Raw genomic sequence first — 22,330 nt, 5'->3', positions numbered from 1 at the left:
CACGGATGCCCCATGGCCACTCGCACTATCATTTTCTATGTTTAGTGAATGATGAAATTAGGGTCAAAACTCTAATTTGGCATTAAAGTTAGAAATATCATATCATAGGGAACATGTTTACTAAGTTTCAAGTTGATTGGACTTCAAATTCATTCAAAACTACCTTGATCAAAACTTTAACCTGAAACTTGCACCATCATTTTCTATGTTCAGTGGACCATGAAATTGGGGTCAAAACTCTAATTTGGCATTAAAATTAGAAAGATCATATCATAGGGAACATGTGTGCTAAGTTTAAAGTTGATTGGACTTCAACTTCATCAAAAACTACCTTGACCAAAAACTTTAACCTGAAGCGGGACGAACGGACGGACGAACGGACGGACGGACGAATGGACGGACGAACGGACGGACGGATGAACAGAGGGACGGACGCACAGAGCAGGAAACATAATGCCCCTCTACTATCCTAGGTGGGGCATAAAAATATGTTGAGCAATAAGAACCGTCTTTAATTGTTTCTACTGTTTTGTTTTTGTTTAAGGCTGATCTACATTTCTTGTAAAATAAATTATACTCATTGTTTAAGGCTATACTGCTTAAATCAAGGTCATGAAACAGTTGTCTCATTGGAAATCATAACATATCTCATATTTTATACCCTAGACAGCTTTGTACAGTACATATATTCTAAATAACAATGTTTACTTGAGTGGACAAGCTGTGGGTATTATAAATCTATATCCATTTATTACTTATCCATAAAGTTTGTATTATCAAGTTACATTATATCTTTATGGTGGTCAGTCTTGAGGGAAATAAAGATATGATCTAGTTAAGTATACCACTGTCATAAAACAGGTCATCAATTCATGTAAGTTTCACTGGTATGATCAATGAAATCACATTCAATTACAGATGAATAAAATCTCATAAAAGCTTATAAAATATCTTTACTACATCATGTACATAAAAAGGCGACAAGAATCATCAAAACTATTTGACAGTACAATGGACGATAACAACCATCAGAAATCAGCTACTCCGAAACTGTTATCACAGAGATATGTCACTTTTTTGTAATTTTTGATTATGCAAATGTTGAAATAAAAATAGCAGTACTTAACATGTTTCATAAGTTATATATAGGCTTATATTCGAAGTCAATGAATAAATAATCTCCTTGTAAATGAGATGTGCCAATGCTAATACAACTGCCTACCAAATATCAATGACTTGTTATAAGTTATTCCCTTTCAACAAACCTAAACACAAATATTAACTTGCAAAATGACTTGTAAACTATGTAAACAGAGGGGTGAAGCTATATAATATCCATGGAAACAATACTTTCAAATGCCATATATGCCAATAAATTTGCATACCAAACATCATTGGCTTAACATTAGCAGTTCATCTTAAACTGATCTAATCACAAACTAATACATATAAACTATAGCAAAAGTTTCTAAGTCCATAAAACATGACTAAGGGGGTGGGCCAAATATTCTCCATGAAAATGAGATGTACTAACTCTATAAATACAACTGAATACCAATTAACATTGACCTACCACTAGTGGTTCTCCATAAACTGACCTAATCACAAACTAATAGATATAGGAAGATGTGGTGTGAGTGCCAATGAGACAACGCTCCATCCAAATAACAATTTAAAACTAGAGGCTTTCAAGAGCCTGTGTCACTCACCTTGGTCTATGTGCATATTATTATTAAACAATGGACACAGATACATTCAAGCCAAAATTGTGTTTTGGTGATCATGATGTGTTTGTAGATCTTACTTTACTGGACATTCTTCTTGCTACAATTATCTCTATCTATAATGAACTTGGCCCAGTAATTACAGTGGAAAATATATTCTAAAAATTTACAAAAATTTACAAAAATTTAGGAAAATTGTTAAAAAATGACTATAAAGGGCAAAAACTCCTTAAGGGGTAAACTGACAACTTTGGTCATGTTGACTCTTTTGTAGATCTTACTTTGTTGAACATTATTGCTGTTTACAGTTTACCTCTATTATATATTTATATATTTATATTATTTATATCTATTATAATATTCAAGATAATAACCAAAAACTGCAAAATTTCCTTAAAATTAATAATTCTGGGGCAGCAACCCAACAACAGGTTGTCTATTTTGTCTAAATATTTCAGGGCAGATAAATCTTGACCTGATTAACAATTTTTCCCTGTCAGATTTGCTCTAAATCATAAATGCTTTGGTTTCCGAGATATAAGCCAAAATCTACATTTCGCCCCTATGTACTATTTTCAGCCATAGCAGCCATCTTGGTTGGTTGGCAGGGTCATGCCACATTTTTAAAACCCGATACCCAAATGATGATTGTGGACAAGTTTAGTTAAATTTGGCCCAGTAGTTTCAGAGGAGAAGATTTTTTAAAAGAATACTAAAATTTTAGAAAAATGGTTTAAAATTGACTATAAAGGGCAATAACTCCTTAATGGGTCAACTGACAATTTTAGTCATGTTAACTTATTTGTAGATCTTACTTTGCTGAAAATTATTGCTGTTTCCAGTTTATTTCTATCTATAATAATATTCAAGATAATAAGCAAAAACTGCAAAATTTCCTTAAAATTACTAATTCAGGGGCAGCTACCCAACAACAGGTTGTCCGATTTGTCTGAACATTTCAGGGAAGATAGATCTTGACCTAATAGATTATTTATCCCATGTCAGATTTGCTCTAATTGCTTTGGTTTTATAGTTATAAGCCAAAATCTACATTTTATCCCAATGTTCTATTTTTAACCTGATAAACAATTTTACCCCCATGTCAGATTTGCTCTAAACATTTTTGCTAAATGCTTTGGTTTTTGAGTTATAAGCTAAAAACTGCCTTTTACCCTATGTTCTATTTATAGCCATGGCGGCCATCTTGATGGTTGACCTCGTCACCGGACACATTTTTTAAACTTAATACCCCAATGATGATCATGATGATTGTGGCCAAGTTTGGTTTAATTTGGCTCAGTAGTTTCAGAGGAGAAGATTTTTGTAAAAGTTAACGACGATGGACGACGGATGCAAAGTGATGGGAAAAGCTCACTTGGCCCTTCGTAAACCAGTATAGGTCAATAAAATTGAGAAAGGAAATGGTGAATATGTCAAAGCGACAACCACCCGACCATAGAGCAAACAACAGCCGATGTATGACCTTCAACACAGAGCCTTGGCTCACAGCGAACAACAAGCTATAAAGGGCCCCAAAATTAATAGTGTAAAACCATTCAAACGGGAAAACCAACAGTCTAATCTATACAAAACAAACAAGAGTGCACACACTGAAATGTCTCGCCTTCTTTACTAATCTGATTATCATTGATATTATGTTGATAGTCCTAAGTATAAAGCTTTATTACAACTGTCACATAAACTTAACATTAACTAAAATAGCAAAACAAAGACCAATGAACCATGAAAATGAGGTCAAGGTCAGATGAACCATGCCAGGCAGACATGTACAGCTAACAAAGCTTCCATACAACAAATATAGTTGACCTATTACTTCTATTTAAAGAAAAATAGACCAAAACACAACCAGGTGCTCCGCAGGGCGCAGCTTTATACGACCGCAGAGGTCGAACCCTGAACAGTTGGGGCAAGTATCATAGTATGGACAAAACATTCAAGCGTGATACAGCTCTGAATTTGGATTGTGATCAAATTTTTGACATTACATGGTTTTTTTTTACACAAAACAAATGTCAAGATTTTACAAATCAATTAAAAATTTCTTCTTCAAACTTTTTAAATCTAAAATTAAATAGTTGACACAGCATAGGTTTCTGACACAGAATGAATGTGGTTTAATGAACTTAAAAGTTTTTTTTGCCTTTGAGCAATTCACTATGCTGTTGAATATTAATCCTCTCAAAAAAATGTTTGAAGAAATTTTCTTTTTATTTATGAAATCTGAAATGACAAAAATTAAACCCCCCCTCCTTTTTTCACATCCCCGTTTCCCTTTTTCCAAAACTGATATCAATTCAAATTTCTAATGGAGTTTGCAACAATAACTACTCTTTTAAATACATCATAAAATATTAAAATGTAAAATAAAGTGCTTGTTATCACTGAATGGTAAAGATTGGTTGGTAGTAAAAGTGAATATACATTGTTTATTGTATAAAACAATAAAAAAAACTTCATCAGCAACATTTTATATTGGCAAATTTCCAATGAAGTTATTTACATAAAGTTATTGGCAAATAAAAATAGAAAATGACATCATAGTCATGTCTGGCAAATGTCCAACATACATTATCTAAAAACATTTTAGATAAGATAAGGAAAAAAAGCTTCATCAGCAACATTTTATATTGGCAAATTTCCAATGAAGTTATTTACATAAAGTTATTGGCAAATGAAAATATAAAATGACATCATAGTCATGTCTGGCAAATTTCCAACATATATTATCAACTACTATTCTATACAAAGAAAGATAACTCCAATTGAAAATTAATTGCTATTGCACAATATTGTGCAATTAGATATTTCTTGCTATTGTGCAATACTGTGCAATTGAAAATTTCTTGCTATTGCACAATACTTGATATGGAATCCTGATTTGGACCAACTTGAAAACTGGGCCCATAATCAAAAATCAATGTACATATTTAGATAAAGCATATCAAATAAGCCCAAGAATTTAATTTTTGTTAAAATCAAACTTAGTTTAATTTTGGACCCTTTGGACCTTAATGTAGACCAATTTGAAAACTGGACCAAAAATTAAGAATCTACATACACAGTTAGATTTGGCATATCAAAGAACCCATTTATTCAATTTTTGATGAAATCAAACAAAGTTTAATTTTGGACCCCCATTTGGACCAACTTGAAAACTAGGCCAATAAATAAAAATCTAAGTACATTTTTAAATTCAGCATAACAAAGAACCCCAAGGATTCAATTTTTGTTAAAATCAAACTAAGTTTAATTTTGGACCCTTTGGACCTTAATGTAGACCAATTTGAAAACGGGACCAAAAATTAAGAATCTACATACATAGTTAGATTCGGCATATCAAAGAACCCCAATTATTCAATTTTTGATGAAATCACACAAAGTTCAATTTTGGACCCTTTGGGCCCCTTATTCCTAAACTGTTAGGACCAAAACTCCCAAAATCAAACCCAACCTTCCTTTTATGGTCATAAACCTTGTGTTTAAATTTAATAGATTTCTATTTACTTATACTAACGTTATGGTGCGAAAACCAAGAAAAATGCTTATTTGGGTCCCTTTTTGGCCCCTAATTCCTAAACTGTTGTGACCTAAACTCCCAAAATCAATACCAACCTTCCTTTTGTAGTCATTAACATTGTGTTTAAATTTCATTGATTTCTATTTACTTAAACTAAAGTTATAGTGCGAAAACCAAGAAAATGCTTATTTGGGCCCTTTTTGGCCCCTAATTCCTAAAATGTTGGGACCAAAACTCCCAAAATCAATACCAATCTTCCTTTTGTGGTCATAAACCTTGTGTTAAAATTTCATAGATTTCCATTCACTTTTACTAAAGTTAGAGTGCGAAAACTAAAAGTATTCGGACGCAGGACGACGACGACGACGACGACGACGACGCCGACGACGACGCCGACGCCAACGTGATAGCAATATACGACGAAAATTTTTTCAAATTTTGCGGTCGTATAAAAACTTAACACTGTGCAATGAACCTTGCAATTGAGGTCATGGTCAAATAAAACCTGCACGACTGACATATAGATCATAATATATTCCTATACACCAAATATAGTTGACTTCTGGCATATAATATTAGATAAAAAGACCAAAACTTAAAAACTTAACTTTGACCACTGAACCATGAAAATGAGGTCAAGGTCAGATGACATCTGCCCGCTAGACATGTACACCTTACAATCAATCCATACAACAAATATAGTAGACCTATTGCATAAAGTATGAGAAAAACAGACCAAAACACAAAAATTTCACTATAACCACTGAACCATGAAAATGAGGTCAAGCCGTCAAGGTCAAATGACACCTGCCAGTTGGACATGTCCACCTTCCAGACCTTCCAGTCCTTCCATACACCAAATATACTAGCCCTATTGCTTATAGTATCTGAGATATGGACTTGACCACCAAAACTTAACCTTGAAATGAGGTCGAGGTCAAGTGAAAACTGTCTGACGGGCATGAGGACCTTGCAAGGTACGTACATATCAAATATAGTTATCCTATTACTTATAATAAGAGAGAATTCAACATTACAAAAATTCTGAACTTTTTTTTCAAGTGGTCACTGAACCATGAAAATGAGGTCAAGGACATTGGACATATAACTGACGGAAACTTAGTAACATGAGGCATCTATATACAAAGTATGAAGCATCCAGGTCTTTCATATATATAAACCTTTTAAGAAGTTAGCTAACGCTGCCGCCGCCGCTGTAGCCGCTGCCGCGGGATCACTATCCCTATGTCGAGCTTTCTGCAACAAAAGTTGCAGGCTCGACAAAAAATGAGAAACACTTATAAATTACTTAAACAAACGACAACTACTGTACATCAGATTCCTGACTTAGGACATGTGCAAACATTTGCAGAGGGATACATGTATAATAAGCAAAAGTTTGAAAGTCAATGACCATGAGTCGACCATGATGACTGAGGGGGCAGGGCCAAATAATCTCCACAGAAATGAGATGACTGAGGGGGCAGGGCCAAATAATCTCCACAGAAATGAGATGTGCTAACTCTAATACAACTGCATACCAATTTATGATTGCAGTTGACCATAACATAACTAGATCTTATCACTAGATGCCCTGCCCCCCCCCCCCCCCCCTACCAATTTTGATTGGCCTACCACTTGTAGTTGACCATAACATAACTAGACCTTATCACTAGATGCCCTGCCACCCTCCCCTCTTTTTGTGGGAAAAATTTAGTACTACTCTAGTGAGGTGTACATATACTGGTTGATATTTAAGTCTGGTTGTTTTGTAAGTATATCCTATCTGTTCTTTGTTTTGTACATAAATCAGATCATTAGTTTTCTCTTTTGATTGTTTTACATTTGTCATTTAAGGTCTATTCATAGCTGACTGTGAGGTATATACAGGTAGGTTTTGCTCAGTGTTAAAGGCTGTATGGTAAGCTATAGTATAAGCACTATGCTATTTAATATTTCTGGAGGAGAGTTGGCTCATTGGCAATCATCATTTTATTGTACCACATCTTCTTATTTTCATACACAGGAGTCTGAGGACCAGCAAATGTTTCACTGGGACTAGTAGATTTGTAGTCTTTGCAGCCACTAAGACGGATACAATGTACATAATCCTGATAATGTTCATGAACAAATTTACCAAAATCTCAGGAATAATTTACTGGACAACGGACATGCTTTTGAAGTTATATTAATGAAAGTTTCATAAATGATAATAAATATTTCAATTTAGCAAAGTTTTGCAGCAAGAATCATGAATGCAAGATACATTCTGCAGTATAGCCTCAATGATGATATAAGGTGTATAAAAGATACAACATGCTTTTTAAGTAACTTTCATATAACATGTATAAGATTTCAGACATATCTACTATCATGACTATATCATGTATATTTCTACATACAATATAATAACATGCTATATAAAGAACTTGAGTAAGGCCATTGAAAAGTAATATTTGATTCTCATGTCTGTCATAGGTTTCAGAATGTGTGACACCAATTCACCTTGTCATGCTTGTTGCATCTGTAAACACTGCCCCCCCCCCAAAAAAAAAAAATTAACAAGTCCTCCACAATGAATCATCCAATCAAAAACAAGAGACAGTTGAGCATCAAAATAGTGGTAGTGGTTGCTGCTTTGTAGTCAGTGAACTCCTATTTATTTACAAAGGGGTGGCTAAAAGGTGCCTGATCATGCTGGTAGTAATGTAAACAATAAGCAAAATGAATGAAAAACACCCAATGTTTTACCCATTTTAGTTGATAAGAACTTTGCTAGCCTATTAATGTTTACTCCACATCCTTTTTAATCATTTGTTCTTAATGTATATAAATTATGATTGGAGAAGGGATAAATCCTTTTTAGTGGTTTGAGTGTGATGTCTAGTGACTTGAGGTGATTTACAGCTATCAATACTTTCTATTTGATATAGAGACTGTGAATTTCATTGGATGGAGGAATTTCAAAGTGAATCACCACTTCAATTTCTGGAAGGGAGATTGTACAGACAGAGAATCAAAATATTAATTTTTGTAGCCTTATTCAAAGCTTCAGAATCTAAAAGCAGTATGGGTAAATAATTATTTAAACACAAAAATAGTAAATTATATCAGAATGGCCAGTGGCCAGCTGTTCAGAATGTTGGCTATAGATCAAAAATTTTCTTCAAAATTATACCCATAATGCATTAGATTTTGAAGCCTTGATTTAAGCAAGCAGGATAGTTTACCTTGTGTGTCATATTTCCCATTCATCCATAGGGTTATATAGGGGAGTAGTACTGGTACCATGCTCCTGGTCCTGGTCGGTATTATGAGAGAAGGAGTAGAAAGATACATTCTTATTAGTGTTAGATGAACGATTAGAGAGGATATGTTTTACATAAGAATGCGCAGCAGCTCCAAGCGGACTCTTTGGACTTTTAGTAGAAGCCAGAGCCCCAAGTGGACTCTTTGGACTTTTAGTAGAAGCCAGAGCCCCAAGTGGACTGTTCTTTACCTCAGAGTCTGATAAGTTAGATGTATTAATTTTTCTTCCTGATTTTCCACTCCGATTAGCCTCATTTTTTGAGTCATTATGAATTTCACTGTCTTGACTAGAGGAGTCTTGTTCCATAGTCCAATCTGGGAAATCAATGGACTCTCTAGGAGATATGTCACTACTACGGACCCGGCCCACTAGTTCATCTCCAATGTAGTCATCCCATTCAAAACTGTCTATGAAAGGATCAGACATATTGTATTCCTCTGAAGGTTCAACAAACTTAAGTTCCGAGGCTTTAGTCTGAGGTTCTTCCTCACACAGAAGTTCATCTTCCAGGATTGTATTTAGACTACGAGTTGATGTATATTTAGAAGGAGGAGCAGACATGCCCTTTGAAATGTAAATTTCACGTGCAATATCCATGTCATCTGATGTTGGACTAGATATACCACTATTTTCATCTACAGAACTTTTCACGTCTGTCGATAATAATACACCTGATAGAGTAAGTTTTAACAGTCTTAATTTCTCAGCCTCATCCTCTTCATTTTCATCTGACAAATCGTCAATGTTGTCTGTTTTACTATTCGTTTCAGAATGGATATCTTCAACATTGTCACTCTTTGGCAAGTTATCTAACATTTCTTGTTTATGAACACTATTAGGAGTTTCGCCATATTTTTCTTCAAAATCTATAATACTATCAACACTATTAAATTGTCCTGAAGGATCTCGTGAATTTGTAACTTCATTATTAACAAAACTAACACTATTCTCGTTTTTATGTTTTTTCTCTTCGTTTCTATCTGTACCACCGGGAATGACACTTTGGGATTCTTTACTTTCTTTATTTACCGTTAAATCTAATTGTGTCTCACAAAAGCTACTGTATGAACAAGGGTCGTTCTCTATTTTTGTACCATTTAAACAAATGTCAGGTATACTGTTATTAAGTTTTACCGGGTCCTTGTCAGTAGAAGCAATAACTTGGTCATTGTTTGTAGCTTTAGGAAGTTTAATATCAGTTTGGTCCTTGTTTGTAAGGGTTTGAGCACTAATAGATGACTTGTCCTCACCTGTGGTGGACTGAGAATTTCTGACTTTATTCCTGTCATTAGTTGATTTGTCAGTATTTTTCTGAGAAAAAGAATTACTGTCTTTATTTTCATCTTTGGCAAACACTTGCGGAGTAGTAGGTTGAGAATTAGTGACTTTGTTTTTATCCTTGTCTGACACTTGAGGAGTACTAGGTTGAGATCTAGTGACTTTGTTCATATCTTTTACTGACGATAGAGGAGTACTAGGTTGAGATCTAGTGACTTTGTTCGTATCTTTTACTGACGATAGAGGAGTACTAGGCTGGGAATTACTGACTTTGTTTGAATCTTTATTAGACCCAACAGGTGTACTGGTAGAACGATGGACCGTAGGTCTGTTGGGAGTACTAATAGGACTGTCATGTCCTATACTTCCACTGACAATTTCACAATTAAAGTTGTCTCCCTTTTCATCAACATTTATGTGAGTAGGCAAGGAATTGGAATTAAAATCTGCTGCACAAATGTCATCGACAACATTATGTTTTATTCCCGAAATATCACTGGCATGAACTTCAACTTTAACAACTCTAGCTTCCCGTGTGGACATCTTGGCCCACTTCCTCTCAAACTCAGCTTCATCTGCAGCCTCTTTTTCAGATTGAATCTTCTGAAGCTGAGCATGAATCTCCTCTATCTGTGGACGATGTGACGAATCCTGCCAACACAGCTGCATCATCTGATACCTACAATGTTAAAGTTACAAACAGATATTAAAGTATATAGTTACATTACAATTAAAATGCTTCAGAGTGTTGTCAGAGCAAAGACATTCAGTTTGTTTATATTTTAGACACAGTATGCAAGTTGAATGTCCAATCAAAATTGTTAGACTGGTTGTTCATATATCTCTTCTTATTTAAAGTAATACACACTTTATTAGCTCAGTTGTAATGGCTTCTTAACTTTTTTTTAAATTAAATATTATGTGAAAGGGGAGGGGGTAAGGATGGGATGGCATCATGAGTTCCTAGAAAATAAAAGCTGAATCCCTGCAAAAAAATAAGGCTTTCTTTCTAGGATCTGAAAAAAAATAATCATTATTCCTGTCTCCAGATAAGGGGTAACCACAAATTCCAACAAAATTAAAGGCCCAATCCAGACATCCCTTGATAGATAATTTGGGACATATGTATTTTTATTGATTATGTGTGTTTAATTTTCTATCTGGAGTATTAATTTTTGTGTAAGTTTTGGGGGAACAATTATCATAAATATCATTACAGATACCTACCTGATTTTTTTGGGGGGAGCAAATAAATTAATTAAGTATACTGAAAAAATGGGACTTTCACAAAACAACAAGAGTTGTCATGATTAAACTTGTTGTTTTGTAATCTCATTTACAGAATTATAATATACAGTATAAGTGTATAACTTTTGATAGATCTATTCAAACATTCTTCAATATAATAATTGTCACATTCCCTATGACTACCTTAACATATCTATCAGTGTATACATTTAAAAATGTTGTTAATGATAGATTTTTAACCCTGAATTTATTGAGAAATTTTTTTTCCCTAAACAAATTCTGTTTTTAAATGTGAGGCTTGGCAATCATTTAGAATATCGTAAATTAAGTTGTCAAATATTATTAAAAAAAAAGATTCACAAGAGATGTAGTTGTTAAATCTAGTCCTTAAATCGTTTTTTTCAAATAATCTCAGTAATTACAGCTAATTATAACAACTTATTGAGAATGTTAAGGAAATATGATATAAAAACTCAATTTCAATCAATTATGAGCTGAGAACTAAGTAACACAAACTGATCATAAAAAAATGTAAAACTCAGTCTAAAAAAGTTATCACAATATGCTTAGTATTAAAATAAATATGCTTCATACACAAAACTGACCATATTAATTCCACAATTACTTGGAGTAAGTAATATAAACCTTTGATTAATTCCATGTTTCATACTTTATTGCTTTTGACATTATAAGATATACTTGTTTGTAAAATCATACTCCAGTGGCATTAAACTATACTATCTACTTTTCAAGGGTATAATTCAATGCCTTCAAGCTTACGGTAAATAAATATGATAAACTGTCATAATCATTTGTATTGTTTAAATACATGTTTAACTTATAGCTGTAAGCTTCTATTACAAAAAAATATAACCTACAGTTATTCTAAAGTTCATCTTTTTCTTCTTCATATTATTAAGATTATAACATATTAAAGACTGTTTGTTCAAAGGACCTGTTGTTAATTTCCATTTTTTTTCTTAATAAAATTAATATATAACTAAGACGTATATCTTTTCTAAATTATTTTCTAAGAAATAAACATCAGCATTTACTGTTAATTGAGTTCCAATGTCCCCCGTGTTGCACATATTTAATCTGTCCAAGGGCAATATCTAAAATAATAACTTTTTTTGTTCTTTAAAACTTGTTATAAATATCTAACTGAACTGAAATCTTGAGAGAAAATGCATTGCAACTTCTGACATAATTAATATTACCAAGGGACATAACACTCTGACCCATTTATTCAGCACTGATTTTTTAAACTGTTCGATATGAGATCGCTAACAATACAATTTAACATCTCAGTAATATTTTCAAGAAGCATAACTCTTTAAAAGTAGTTCATCTGCACTGATTTTCCAACTTGATAGAGATATAGATATATTGCTGATAAATACTTTTGATATAAGTTTTTGAAAAATCTTTGAAAAATTGTATATGTGAGAGAGCTAACCAGACCTGACGAATGGATGCTTGATATTTCAAAACAAACAACATTAACTTATAAGGACTTACAACTGTGATTTGATAGGATCGTCTGTGTGGGGTAACTCTATACTTGTTGGATAAGCTTTAATCATATTCTGTAAGACCATTTCATCTGTGAGATCTTTATATGGTTGGTGTCCATATTCTGTTACTTCAAACATGGCTACTCCAAAACTCCTTCAATCAATAAGAAAAACATGTATCATCTTTATTATTAACCTTCATGTGTTAACTGCAAAGTTTATACTAAAGATTAATTTATTTTCCTATGTACTAATTTTCGTAGATTGATGAAATCTTACATTTTTCAAGGACATTCAATGTCATGGGTTTTCAAAAGCATGCATTCAACCAAATAGAAAATTTGAATTTGTGGTTAACCTTTACCATGTTTACCCATCAATCCATGAAAATAAGTATCCCCAAAATAATGAATGTACAGTATGAAGTATGCAAAATATCTAGATGTATCAAATGGATAGCTAAATGTTTGTATTTAATAATGATTGTCAGTCAAAATTGTAATTTTTCAGATTCATTCGTAGTATCTTTCTTATTTATTAATACTCCAAAATCATTTTTTTTCATAAACAGGCAATCGATTTATCATTTCTTTCCATAACATTTGAAATTGCTGTTTTTGTTTCCAAGATTTTTCTTCAGCTAATTTTTACCTTTCAAAAGTAGCTACTTTTTTCAAGCTGTCCTGGTTTTTTGTATGGTTTTTTTTATAAAAGAAACATAATTAAATTTCATATTTCCAGTTTAAACAAATGAAAACTTCTAAAAGTGAGACTAACATACCACATATTTGACTGTTTAGTGAACTCAGTAACTTGCCAAATAGAATTAGTTAAAGATATACTCTCTGGAGCCATCCATCTGATTGGTAAAAGGTCCTGGCCATTGTCATAATAATCCTCCTGCAAAAATAAAAAGTAAATAAGTACAGGTACTCCACAAAAAATCAGAGAATACATATCTTATTTATGAACTACAATTTTCACTTTTTGCTTTTATTTCCAGCATTTCTATTGAGTTAAAATTATAATATACAGGGGTCACCTAATTTCTATATCTTTTGAACAAGTGACCTCTCCCTGGCAGCTAAACAGGGACAAGTGAAAACCCAAAGGAAAATCTCCTATGCATTAAATTTCCCAGCAACCATACTTTCTTATTTTTTTCAAGCCTTTTGTTTGAAAAATGTTAAGAATTTATTTACTAGCATGTTGTGAAAAATACAACTGAAAGTCATGGGTATTTAAAAGGATAAATATATTCTTTGTTCATTCAGACAACATGCTAGTAAATAAATTCTTAACATTTTTCAAACAAAAGGCTTGAAAAAAATAAGAAAGTATGGTTGCTGGGAAATTTAATGCATAGGAGATTTTATGCACGGACAGGACTGGAAACGCCATTTTTCAATCTTTCAAGAACCATAACTCCAGAACCGTAAAAGTCAAAATGCATAGGAGAGTTAATGCACGGACAGGACTGGAAACGCCATTTTTCAATCTTTCAAGAACCATAACTCCAGAACCGTAAAAGTCAAAATGGTCACTATTGAACTTGACCTCCATTTTGTTGTCAGTAACAACATATTAAAATTTTAAAAGCTTTGGTTGAACGGTTCATGAGTTAATGCACGGACAGGACTGGAAACTTCATTTTTCAATCTTTCAAGAACCATAACTCCAGAACCGTAAAAGTCAAAATGGTCATTATTGAACTTGACCTCCATTTTGTTGTCAGTAACAACATATTAATATTTTAAAAGCTTTGGTTGAACGGTTCATGAGTTAATGCACGGACAACATTTGATTGCTGCCCACCCGCCCGCCCGCCGTACTTCCCCAAATCAATCACCGATATTTGTCAAAAAAATCCGGTTAGCAACATTGAAAAAGTACAGAAAAAGGCAGCACGCTACGTCACAAACAGGTATCATAACACCAGTAGCGTCACTTCCACGATTGACCATCTTAAATGGAAGTCACTTGAAAATTGCAGAAACATCAACCGAGTCACATTGATGTATAAAATCACACACCACCTTACAGCAGTAGACCTAAACCTTTACCTTTCACCACAGCCAGTCAAAAACACCAGATTCAAAAATTCACTACAATATCAAACATCCAGTACCAGAACATATTACTTTAAGTACAGATTTTTTCAATACACAGTTGTGCTTTGGAATTTACTTCCACAAAACGTCATCAGTGTTAACTCCCTGAATCATTTTAAAATACTGATCCAAAGTCAGTATATTTAATATCTACCCTGTTTGTAAATATATATGTAAATGTGTTTATTTATTTTTTTGGACAAAATTATTTTTGATTTATATTGATTATTGCACTTAAATTTGTTATCTTAAAATAGGTGTCTGTTTGCGATGCGCCGACGTATAGCCATCAATGTGCTGATGGATCGTCGTACCCTGTAGATGTAGATGAAACCAGATTAGATTTTTTCATATTTTTTCAAGCAAAATGACTGGAGAGTATAATCATATGTAAATTTGTAGATTTGAACATGTGTTTGCAAGATTATTTCTTTTATAAATCTTTTTATTAATATTTAGTTTGTAAGCATTTAGTTTTGTATAGAAAGAATGCTATCAAATATGGTCTAATCTTTAACTAAAAACTAGGTCACGTGTGTCCAGTTAAAAAATCTCTTGAAATTTACCTGCCTGACAGGTAATAAACAATAACACGCATCTATAATGATACAAATTAGAACTTTGAGGAGGTAGGAAATTGATTATAAAACATGGCCATTTAACATCAAAATCTTCATTTTTATTTTCCAAACCTTATGATTTGTGGTGTCCAGCTTTCCATTGTATATACTTACCCTAAAGTGGTCTTCAGCTACACCATAATCCCCAATCTTGACAGTCATATTTGACATCACCACACAATTACGACAAGCAAAGTCACTGTAATTAAAATATAATTGTGTTCATTAAATGTTAAACACAACTAAATCTAACATTTTCTTCTTCCAAAGTTAACATCACAAATGTCATTAACTATGTTAAACCTTGAAAAAGGAAAATCAAGAGAGATAATACAAATAAATTTATCAAATCTTATCTAGATTGGGTTTAAGTTTTTGTATAAATTCAGTCTCATTTAATATCTATTCAACTTGAATTGATAAGTTCAGTAAGATATCAGCTATATAAAGTCAGTCTTTATCTATCATCGATATCTTTTGTTTGTTTGATAAACAGAATGATAAAAGGTCCAGGGAAGAATGACAAACAATATAAAGTCAGTCTTTACCTCTCATAGATATCTTTTGTTTGTTTGTTTGATAAACAGAATGATAAAAGGTCCAGGGAAGAATGACAAACAATATAAAGTCAGTCTTTACCTCTCATAGATATCTTTTGTTTGTTTGTTTGATAAACAGAATGATAAAAGGTCCAGGGAAGAATGACAAACAATATAAAGTCAGTCTTTACCTATCATCGATATCTTTTGTTTGTTTGTTTGATAAACAGAATGATAAAAGGTCCAGGGAAGAATGACAAACAATATAAAGTCAGTCTTTATCTATCATCGATATCTTTTGTTTGTTTGTTTGATAAACAGAATGATAAAAGGTCCAGGGAAGAATGACAAACAATATAAAGTCAGTCTTTATCTATCATCGATATCTTTTGTTTGTTTGTTTGATAAACAGAATGATAAAAAGTTCAGGGAAGACAAACAATATAAAGTCAGTCTTTACCTCTCATAGATATCTTTTGTTTGTTTGATAAACAGAATGATAAAAGGTCCAGGGAAGAATGACAAACAATATAAAGTCAGTCTTTACCTCTCATAGATATCTTTTGTTTGTTTGATAAACAGAATGATAAAAGGTCCAGGGAAGAATGACAAACAATATAAAGTCAGTCTTTACCTCTCATAGATATCTTTTGTTTGTTTGATAAACAGAATGATAAAAGGTCCAGGGAAGAATGACAAACAATATAAAGTCAGTCTTTACCTCTCATAGATATCTTTTGTTTGTTTGTTTGATAAACAGAATGATAAAAGGTCCAGGGAAGAATGACAAACAATATAAAGTCAGTCTTTACCTCTCATAGATATCTTTTGTTTGTTTGATAAACAGAATGATAAAAGGTCCAGGGAAGAATGACAAACAATATAAAGTCAGTCTTTACCTCTCATAGATATCTTTTGTTTGTTTGTTTGATAAACAGAATGATAAAAGGTCCAGGGAAGAATGACAAACAATATAAAGTCAGTCTTTACCTCTCATAGATATCTTTTGTTTGTTTGATAAACAGAATGATAAAAGGTCCAGGGAAGAATGACAAACAATATAAAGTCAGTCTTTACCTCTCATAGATATCTTTTGTTTGTTTGTTTGATAAACAGAATGATAAAAGGTCCAGGGAAGAATGACAAACAATATAAAGTCAGTCTTTACCTCTCATAGATATCTGTTATCCCTTGTTTGTTTGATAAACAGAATGATAAAAGGTCCAGGGAAGAATGACAAACAATATAAAGTCAGTCTTTACCTCTCATAGATATCTTTTGTTTGTTTGTTTGATAAACAGAATGATAAAAGGTCCAGGGAAGAATGACAAACAATATAAAGTCAGTCTTTACCTCTCATAGATATCTTTTGTTTGTTTGTTTGATAAACAGAATGATAAAAGGTCCAGGGAAGAATGACAAACAATATAAAGTCAGTCTTTACCTCTCATAGATATCTTTTGTTTGTTTGTTTGATAAACAGAATGATAAAAAGTTCAGGGAAGACAAACAATATAAAGTCAGTCTTTACCTCTCATAGATATCTTTTGTTTGTTTGTTTGATAAACAGAATGATAAAAGGTCCAGGGAAGAATGACAAACAATATAAAGTCAGTCTTTACCTCTCATAGATATCTTTTGTTTGTTTGATAAACAGAATGATAAAAGGTCCAGGGAAGAATGACAAACAATATAAAGTCAGTCTTTACCTCTCATAGATATCTTTTGTTTGTTTGTTTGATAAACAGAATGATAAAAGGTCCAGGGAAGAATGACAAACAATATAAAGTCAGTCTTTACCTCTCATAGATATCTTTTGTTTGTTTGTTTGATAAACAGAATGATAAAAGGTCCAGGGAAGAATGACAAACAATATAAAGTCAGTCTTTACCTCTCATAGATATCTTTTGTTTGTTTGATAAACAGAATGATAAAAGGTCCAGGGAAGAATGACAAACAATATAAAGTCAGTCTTTACCTCTCATAGATATCTTTTGTTTGTTTGTTTGATAAACAGAATGATAAAAGGTCCAGGGAAGAATGACAAACAATATAAAGTCAGTCTTTACCTCTCATAGATATCTTTTGTTTGTTTGTTTGATAAACAGAATGATAAAAGGTCCAGGGAAGAATGACAAACAATATAAAGTCAGTCTTTACCTCTCATAGATATCTTTTGTTTGTTTGATAAACAGAATGATAAAAGGTCCAGGGAAGAATGACAAACAATATAAAGTCAGTCTTTACCTCTCATAGATATCCCTTGTTTGTTTGATAAACAGAATGATAAAAAGTCCAGGGACAAACAATATAAAGTGACAGTAGCCTGTCAAACTGGACCTTTGTCAGTATATGGACAAACTGGCCCTTAGTCAGAAAACAGTCCCCTAGTCAGTTAACAGTCAAACTGGCTCAAGTCAGTATAATAAGTCACTAAGTACTATAGATACTTACTGATGAAGATATCCATTGACATGTAAACATTGTAGTCCAGAGGCCATATCTGTTAAGACCTTAGTCAGTATAGTAAGTGTATAAGTACTATAGATACTCACTGATGAAGATATCCATTGACATGTAAACATTGTAGTCCTGAGGCCATATCTGTTAAGACCTTAGTCAGTATAGTAAGTGTATAAGTACTATAGATACTTACTGATGAAGATATCCATTGACATGTAAACATTGTAGTCCTGAGGCCATGTCTGTTAAGACCTTAGTCAGTATAGTAAGTCTATTTGTACTATAGATACTCACTGATGAAGATATCCATTGACATGTAAACATTGTAGTCCAGAGGCCATATCTGTTAAAAACTGCATCCTTACTATACCATCCTTCATAGTTTTTACAATCTGTCGTTCTTTCCTTAGGTAACTCTTCAGATCTCCCTAAAAATATAAAATAACTGATCATTCATGTATATTAAAACAGGAGGCTCCAAAGACCCTGAATTGCTCACCTCTTATGCAAATCAGATATCCATTTCTAAATTTTTGGTTTCAGGAAGAAATTACTATATGCAGACAGATACTTAAAATAGTATATCATAATATGTCCATTACAGTTGTTAATAAACTGCCAGTCTTAATATAGCCAAGAGAGCTAAAAATGGCATTATTATTGAATATTATGAACTAGACATACATGTTAACCACATTCTACACTGATAATTACACATGTATGGAAACAAAATATTTCTGAGTTGATCCTTTGTGGCTAATTTTCAAAATTTGGTCAGATACTATAATTGATCTGTACATTTTTCAAATCAGCCATCAATTACACTGTTTTAATGGATGATGTGATTTAAATGTCCTTAGAATATTGGATGGCAAGAAAAAGTTGTATTTTTGCAATATAAGTGAAATGTGCTTTAAAATTGAGAGAAACTTTTTCATAAGTGCTGATTCATTTCGTATTGCATTGTTTTTTTGTATTGCATTGTTTTTTTTTTGTTTTTTTTTAATTTAAAAAACCTTTCCTCGCTGTTCAATAGATATAAGAATATGTGGAATGAGTGCCAATGAAACAACTCTCCATTCAAGTCACAATTTTGTAAAAGAAAACCACTATAGGTCAAAGTACGGTCTTCAAACTTTAAACTTGTTTTGAAGACTTACCATGCTAGCATACTCAACAATAGTTAAGAAAGGAGAGGCTTCTGTACATTGTCCAAGTAACTTCAACACATTGGGATGGTCCATCTCTCTGAAATAACAATATTTCTTGTTACATATGAAAACCAGATTAAAATTAACCCCCTTAACTTCATTAACAATCTTTAAAGTATCGACCCTGCATATCTGAGGTATCCACTTTATTGAATCTTCTGACAGAAGATTTACCAAGCATTGGTTCACTTGTGTTTAACCTTTAAAGTAAGTAAAACATGTGTACTAAGCTATAAATTGATTGGAATTCAACTTCATCAAAAACTTTTACCTGAAGCGGGACAGACGGACAAACAGACAGACAAACAGACCGAAAAACATCATGCTCTTCAGTGGAGCATAAAAAAATTAGTTGTAAGCAACCTTATTTAATTTTCATTGCATTCATAGCAGAAAAAAAATTTGTGATGGTATAATTTTTAATAAAAAAACAAAACATATGTACAGTTCAAAGGTTCTAATCCAGTAACTTTGAGTAATTTAAAAAACATATTCTCCAGCTTTTTATTGAGAAATATAGAATTTACCCAATTACATACTCTTTCCTACCAATGTAAGTTGTATGCTTTACCTGTAGACAGAGAGATCCTGAAGGAATAGTTGTATGCGTTACCTGTAGACAGAGAGATCCTGAAGGAATAGTTGTATGCGTTACCTGTAGACAGACAGATCCTGAAGGAATAGTTGTTTGCGTTACCTGTAGACAGAGAGATCCTGAAGGAATAGTTGTATGCGTTACCTGTAGACAGACAGATCCTGAAGGAATAGTTGTATGCGTTACCTGTAGACAGACAGATCCTGAAGGAATAGTTGTATGCGTTACCTGTAGACACAGAGATCCTGAAGGAATAGTTGTATGCGTTACCTGTAGACAGAGAGATCCTGAAGGAATAGTTGTATGTGTTACCTGTAGACAGAGAGATCCTGAAGGAATAGTTGTATGCGTTACCTGTAGACACAGAGATCCTGAAGGAATAGTTGTATGCGTTACCTGTAGACAGAGAGATCCTGAAGGAATAGTTGTATGCGTTACCTGTAGACAGAGAGATCCTGAAGGAATAGTTGTATGCGTTACCTGTAGACAGAGAGATCCTTAAGGAATAGTTGTATGCGTTACCTGTAGACAGAGAGATCCTTAAGGAATAGTTGTATGCGTTACCTGTAGACAGAGAGATCCTTAAGGAATATTTGTATGTGTTACCTGTAGACAGAGAGATCCTGAAGGAATAGTTGTTGTTCTGTAGAGTTGGCATCATCCTTCATCATTTTAACAACAACACGTGTACTCCTACTACTTGTCACCATGTTGTAGGCTTCACTTACCTGTAGACAGAGAGATCCTGAAGGAATAGTTGTTGTTCTGTAGAGTTAGCGTCATCCTTCATCATTTTAACAACAACATGTGTACTCCTACTACTCGTCACCATGTTGTACGCTTCACTTACCTGTAGACAGAGAGATCCTGAAGGAATAGTTGTATGAGTTACCTGTAGACAGAGAGATCCTGAAGGAATATTTGTATGTGTTACCTGTAGACAGAGAGATCCTGAAGGAATAGTTGTTGTTCTGTAGAGTTGGCATCATCCTTCATCATTTTAACAACAACACGTGTACTCCTACTACTCGTCACCATGTTGTACGCTTCACTTACCTGTAGACAGAGAGATCCTGAAGGAATAGTTGTTGTTCTGTAGAGTTGGCATCATCCTTCATCATTTTAACAACAACACGTGTACTCCTACTACTCGTCACCATGTTTTACGCTTCACTTACCTGTAGACAGAGAGATCCTGAAAGAATAGTTGTATGCTTCACTTACCTGTAGACTGAGAGATCCTGAAGGAATAGTTGTATGTGTTACCTGTAGACACAGAGATCCTTAAGGAATAGTTGTATGTGTTACCTGTAGACAGAGAGATCCTGCAGGAATAGTTGTTGTTCTATAGAGTTAGCGTCATCCTTCATCATTTTAACAACAACACGTGTACTCCTACTACTTGTCACCATGTTGTATGCTTCACTTACAAGCACCTGCAATTAATATATCAAAATTTCATTATCTTTTATTGAAATTGACACCAAAAGTTACAGACAATACTTCATAAAACTAATGATACAATTATTATAATCAAATGCTAATTTATATGAAATTTATGGTTGTTCAAACCTTTCAAACTCACTCAAGCACTGAATAAAATATATCATTTTAACCCAGGTTAAGCTTAATACCAAAACCATACCAAAATATAATCAAAGTGCTTGTGAGGGCTATAGATTGTTTTGATTTTGGATTGCACTTCAGAATAAAATTAAATCTTTTACTTATGCAACATTTTTGATCGAGTTATCTTTTTTTGTCCATAATTGTAGAAATAACACTTAGATCCATAAGCCATGCAATATGTTTTGCACATTTATCAAAACTGTACAGACTTTGACATGAGATCTGAAACTGATCTTCTTGCGGCACTGTTTTTTATATTTTTTTAGTTTAAACTAAAAATAGCAGAGAAAAGGCTTGGGTAGCAAAATTTAGATCTCAAAGTAGAGACAAAAGGGTTTTGATTGTGCTTTGAGCTATCTTTGCCTACAACATCACGCCCTTTAAAAAAAAAAAATAAAAAAAAAATACAATTATAAATGATTTGATTTGGCGGATGCTAGGCTTTGTTTAACCAGAGCAGATAGCATATCAATCTACATTTGTGAACAATATAATAACCTTGGAAGGATAATTCATTGAAGGTCATAACATGTGACAATATAATAAC

At 33.1% G+C, this 22,330-nt stretch overlaps 1 protein-coding gene across 4 annotated transcripts in view; it reads right to left on the bottom strand.

The window, feature by feature from the left end:
• The window catches only part of LOC139489318 (tyrosine-protein kinase Abl-like), a 32,077-nt gene that overhangs the window by 5,119 nt on the left and 4,628 nt on the right, over nt 1-22,330 (bottom strand). The window contains exons 5-11 of one of the 4 annotated variants that reach the window (XM_071275607.1): nt 21,463-21,590; nt 19,509-19,596; nt 18,643-18,776; nt 15,461-15,545; nt 13,397-13,515; nt 12,620-12,769; nt 8,493-10,529 (exon numbers count right to left, since the gene is read on the bottom strand). In XM_071275607.1, the coding sequence (XP_071131708.1) occupies nt 8,501-10,529; nt 12,620-12,769; nt 13,397-13,515; nt 15,461-15,545; nt 18,643-18,776; nt 19,509-19,596; nt 21,463-21,590 (2,733 nt within the window). In that variant the 3' untranslated portion in view covers nt 8,493-8,500. The other 3 variants (XM_071275608.1, XM_071275610.1, XM_071275609.1) reach the window with 3 other exon arrangements.

This window comes from Mytilus edulis, chromosome 9 (assembly GCF_963676685.1).
Source record: "Mytilus edulis chromosome 9, xbMytEdul2.2, whole genome shotgun sequence".
In the NCBI taxonomy this organism is placed as follows: domain Eukaryota; kingdom Metazoa; phylum Mollusca; class Bivalvia; order Mytilida; family Mytilidae; genus Mytilus; species Mytilus edulis.
This window is presented reverse-complemented; position numbering and strand designations above follow the sequence as displayed.